Here is a 4,916-nt window from a genome sequence, read left to right as displayed (position 1 = left end):
TGGTTCGACCCCGACCTCGACCTCTCCTGTCTAGACTTGGGCAGCCTGGCATTATCCTAGTCCTCGTGCTTCCTTCTGGTGGCATGGCAGCTAAGCACCGAAAGGGTGCTACAGCTGAACGACTGTCTTGACAATCTGAAGTGATAGAGCAGAAAACAGGGACATGGGAGTCCAGTGGCGAGAGATAATGTTTGGGAACAGTCAATCGATAGCTATGGAGCAGACGATGAAGCATGGGGACCGAAGGGTTTCCTGGTAATAAAAATAGGTGGATCGGCGCAGACCGTGGCCGTTTGCGCGGGCTGTCCTAAACTAGCGCACAGCAGTCCGCCCGGAAACTAAGCGAATATACAGAATCGCTCTTAGCTTTCTAAGGATATCAGACTATGAAGACGCTAGAAATGACTTACCATGATCATCGCCGTTGATAAAAATAGGCCAAACCAGAGTAATTGTGGCTCCTCATATGGATGTGTGGGCTTAACCTCTCACCGGCCAACCCGAGAATAAGAATATGCCTAACTGCCATGCCACACGAAGAAGGCAGGAGGGCTGGGCTACTGCCAGGTTGCCCAAGCCCAAACAGGGGAAGTCGAGTGGCAGAGGTCGGGTTCGAACCACGGACCTTCCGGTCAGTAAATTCGCGCTTTAACCACTTGGTCCACCCCCCCCCCCAAAGGTAACATCGGATTCGACTGTCTGATTGTCTGCACGCTGGTTTGTGAACGTTATGCTGATCCAGCGATGTAAATAGAACTAACTGTTTGCAACCATCGCTTTATGGACCCGAAAAAGTCAAACCATAACCAACTACAAAACATCACAGAGGCCATCTGAGCTGGGCTGAATAATAACGCAAACCATCCAGAGCAGACATATCGGGTTTCCATTTCACTCAGCAAATGAGCCACTGATTAAGGCAATGGTGCCGGGAGGGACTTGTTGCGGTTACCGATTTTCAGATCGGACCGATTATTGCTTAACAATGACTAGATATGGGCCTAATAGACCGCATAAGTTGGTGAAACTATCGGCCATCAGTGGTATGGCCTTGAGAAACTGCCCAGCAGTCAATCCGTTAGGCCTTTCACTGCAGGCCAACGCCAGTTCCGACCGTTCAGTGGTTAAGGTTATACTTCAGTTAAAATTATACACAAAGACCGACCGACACCAACTGCCGCAGAGCCAATCGGATAGTGCACCAATGAGGAATGCGCATATCCGAACATCCATCGAAGAATGCAGTGTGGTGCACGATGCTCTCTGTGATCTAACAAAAACCTGTTTTTGCACTAACAAACTGAGAGTTCCATGGAATACGGTCATTCACTCTTGATCGAATTCCGGGAAAACACCACGAGACATACGTATGCGTGTAGGACGCGTCTTGACTGCAGCGGCTCATCCTCTGCATACTATGTCCAACAGGAACCGACAGTTATGGGCCAATTGTCTCTGGACCTGCCTCCCCATGTTAGCCCTCTGATCATACATCAAGTTTACACCAGGATTCTCACTTGTTTCTACGCGCGGTATTATCCAATCTGTGCCAGGGCCAATCGGTGTAGTTGGGTGTGATTGGCAAACACGGGAAGGGATGCTGACGGACTATACACCTAAGTTTTGCGCCCTACGACCGACAAGAAGCACAATAGACGATAGAACGCGTCATGTATAGAGTTGCACATCTCGTCAGAGCTGTGTATCCAAGTGTGGTTTTCCTTGACAATTGTCCAGGGCGAATTCCGTTGGATTATCAAGTTGGCAATCGAATGCAATATTCCGAAGACCATAATACCAATTATGTATGTCGCAGACTGACGGTTTATACCACGATCACTATTAACAGGCAACTATCACACTATAGTCAAGTTAAAAAGCCGAACAGACATTTCTGAACCCGGCGTTCAAACACACCAAACTGATACATCCAACCAAAAAAGGATATACTTAATTGCTGATTCCATAGGTCTTGATGCCCTGACGACCGTGAGTGATAGATCTTTCCAATCATGAAGCAGGACCTCACTTTATCGGCTAGACAAACTGGACTGCCTGTTGCACTGTCCAATTTTCGGTTGGGTCAGATTTGCCAAAAATGCTGGAAGAGAACTATATCCCCTCCCGTCCGGCTCAGTTCCTAAGAACACTAGAACGTTTCGAAATAAACCAATTCCTTTGGACGAGGCAGTTTGGAACAGAACCGAAAAGTTTGCGACACGCGTAAATCGACTATGTCAAATGTATTTAACCGAAACCCAGAAAAACTGATCACAAGCTGGGAACACAAAACAGAAACAATCAAAAAATTGGCCATAGTAAAGGAAGGCAAAGGTTCAGTAGGATTTGGGAATGTGAGCAAACAACAAGGGGCAGGTGACAATAGGCGGTTGGCTCTGTTTAGCGGGAATGTAATTGAAGCAATGGAGCGAGTCAACTGATACGGCTGGAATGTGATCAAGCGAGGGAGAGGGACAGAAAGGGGTGAGAAGTAACAAAAAGAAAAAATGAAACAATGGAAATTAACCGGACGAATTGATGATCGATACGTACAAAAAACGCTAATCACATTTCAACTGGCCAACAGAAAAGCTGAAGATTAAAAAACGCCACTCGTGTGTTGTTGCAAAAGAAGTACAGCAAAAACGGTTGCGTAACAAACTAGATAGTGCATAAAAGACAGGTGACCCCACATATGTTGGTGTAGGAGTCCGGGGACCATCAGGACGCCCCAAACGAAACCGGTGTACGATTGACTGGGATACGGAGAAAGTCGGAAAGTTGTTCGTTTTCGTTAGCTTCAACCAGTTCATCGTATCCCTGGTAGAGAAAAAACAATGGTTTGTTAGCCAAAAGGTTACCATTAGCAAATAAAATTTGAGTTTGCTACTGTCTGATACAATTTGGATGCAAACTCTACAGACGATCGACTAAACTACCGCTACTCTGTGTGCATCAGAACATCAAAAGCGGTCATGAGAACAAGATGAAGCAAGGGTCACGGATTCCCTCACTCCGATAGGATTTCCTAATTTGAAGTTCAACAATATTTAGAGAAGCTCACAGGCCATTTCCGTCCGCGTGGATGGAGCAAATAATGAGAGCAGAAAACAGTCACGCTTCTTCATCTGTCACTGAGGCACGAACGAGAACACTTTACGAGTGACTTTCACGCTACTGATTATTCACATTATCCTGGAGCGGTCATCACTCAGATTCCGATTCAACCGAACTTCAAACAGTTTTCTCAACGAGCTTTAAGAATTAAGTTCAGTAATTCATTACAGTCATCAGCGGTGCGTGTAGTCTACTGCCCTTGTTAGCCATGAATCTGACAAAGTTTCGCTCACATTCCGTGCGTCTGGCTAGAAATACCTCCCAACCGCGTTCAGTCTGCTATGCATCTTACTTTATATAGTATGACACTAAGTGCCAAACATACGCTGTGGTTGCGTTGATAAAAACTGGCCCAGTTGTGACCGCATGTAATGTAAACAAGTCCATATACCGATCGAGTTGGTCTTTGACCACCGATGTCTGCGAAGTAACTCTGGACTCGGTTAGAATCAGAGAATTCACAATGAAGTAATCAGGAGGCGGGTTTGGGAGAAACAGGTAGCAGTTCATTCAAAGAATGCAGTGTATATTACAATGCAAGCTAAGGTGGCTCGGCATAGAATCAGAGAATTCACAATGAAGTAATCCGGAGGCAGGTTTGGGAGAAACAGGTAGCATTTCATTCAAAGAATGCAGTGTATATTACACTGCAAGCTAAGGTGGCTCGGCAATATGTTACCGTCTGCTGAGACGAGCGCTATTTTCCGTGCCTGATTTTTATTAGCGGAAACATAGAAGTGGACAGGAATTGACATGGGAGAAGGGAACGAAGGATGCTACGAAAAGCCTGGGCGTTGTTGGCACTGCTCGGCTTCCAGAACAAGGTCCACGTTACCACTCCTGTGCTTGGCTGGCTACGAAAAGCCTGGGCGTTGTTGGCACTGTTCGGCTTCCAGAACAAGGTCCACGTCACCACTCCTGTGCTTGGTTGGCGACAATGAACGATGCCTGTGGAGCTCACGCTGTCGGTTTCTATCCAGAATGTCTAACTGAGTTTTGGAGGTGCAGGCACCTCGGATGTTTGTTGTACGTTAGCCCTGGACACCCCTCCCTGTCCTATTTTCTTCCTTCCTCTACTATAAGGCTGTATTCAAACAAATTCACATGGCTGTTCGGCAACGAAGCATGTGGTTTTGCTGCCAATGATTATGATGATGAAAATGCCCAACTCAACCTGACTATAATACAGGACTCGAAAAATACACAGAAAGGAGCTGCCAAATCGATGAAGAAATTTGACATACTCCGATATACTCATTGTCGAGGAACAATTGTGGAGCTATCACCGGTTTCCCCAATTCACGGAGAACTTTCATCATAAACTGCTTGTCTTCCTCACACTGAGAAATATCGCGAGTTTTGTAGGGAATTTTCAGCGCGGAGAGCAAATTGAGGACATACTGTTGCTTGTTTTTGACCTGTTCGTGAGGAGGTTATAATAAAAAATAGAAAACTAACAAGGGGGTTTCCGGAACTGGATGAAACAAACACATGCAACATGACGTTCGACCAAGCTATCTTCCAAGTGACGGAGGCGGTGGCACGTTAGCCAAAGTGCTGGAAGAGTGAGAAGCGTGTGATGAGGTAAAACAAGCGTGAACGACTACTTCTGAGCAACGCTAATTGGTCTGAGAAAAGTGATGGGGGAGAAAGGGTTTTCCAAGATAAACAAAACGTGCGCCCGTATCAAACTGTCCACAGACGATAGGTAATATGATGGTGAAGCATGACCCCAACTATTAATGGACAACTCGAGAACGCCTTTCGCCTTTAGAAATTAGACTTCATTTTGGTAATTG

General features: G+C 46.0%; 1 protein-coding gene across 1 annotated transcript; it reads right to left on the bottom strand.

Moving 5' to 3' along the window:
• Positions 1-415: 415 nt before the first annotated feature.
• T265_06617 (hypothetical protein) lies at positions 416-4,617 on the bottom strand (the record flags this gene model as incomplete). Its single annotated transcript, XM_009171930.1, has 4 exons — positions 416-733; positions 2,743-2,820; positions 4,362-4,535; positions 4,576-4,617. The coding sequence occupies 4 exons, from the start codon at positions 4,615-4,617 to the stop codon at positions 416-418; spliced, it is 612 nt and encodes a 203-aa protein (XP_009170194.1).
• Between the last annotated feature and the right edge of the window lie 299 nt (positions 4,618-4,916).

The sequence above is a fragment of the Opisthorchis viverrini genome (genome assembly GCF_000715545.1).
Source record: "Opisthorchis viverrini unplaced genomic scaffold opera_v5_140, whole genome shotgun sequence".
In the NCBI taxonomy this organism is placed as follows: domain Eukaryota; kingdom Metazoa; phylum Platyhelminthes; class Trematoda; order Opisthorchiida; family Opisthorchiidae; genus Opisthorchis; species Opisthorchis viverrini.
Note: the sequence above shows the minus strand (reverse complement) of the source record. Positions and strands in the feature narration are given on the sequence as shown.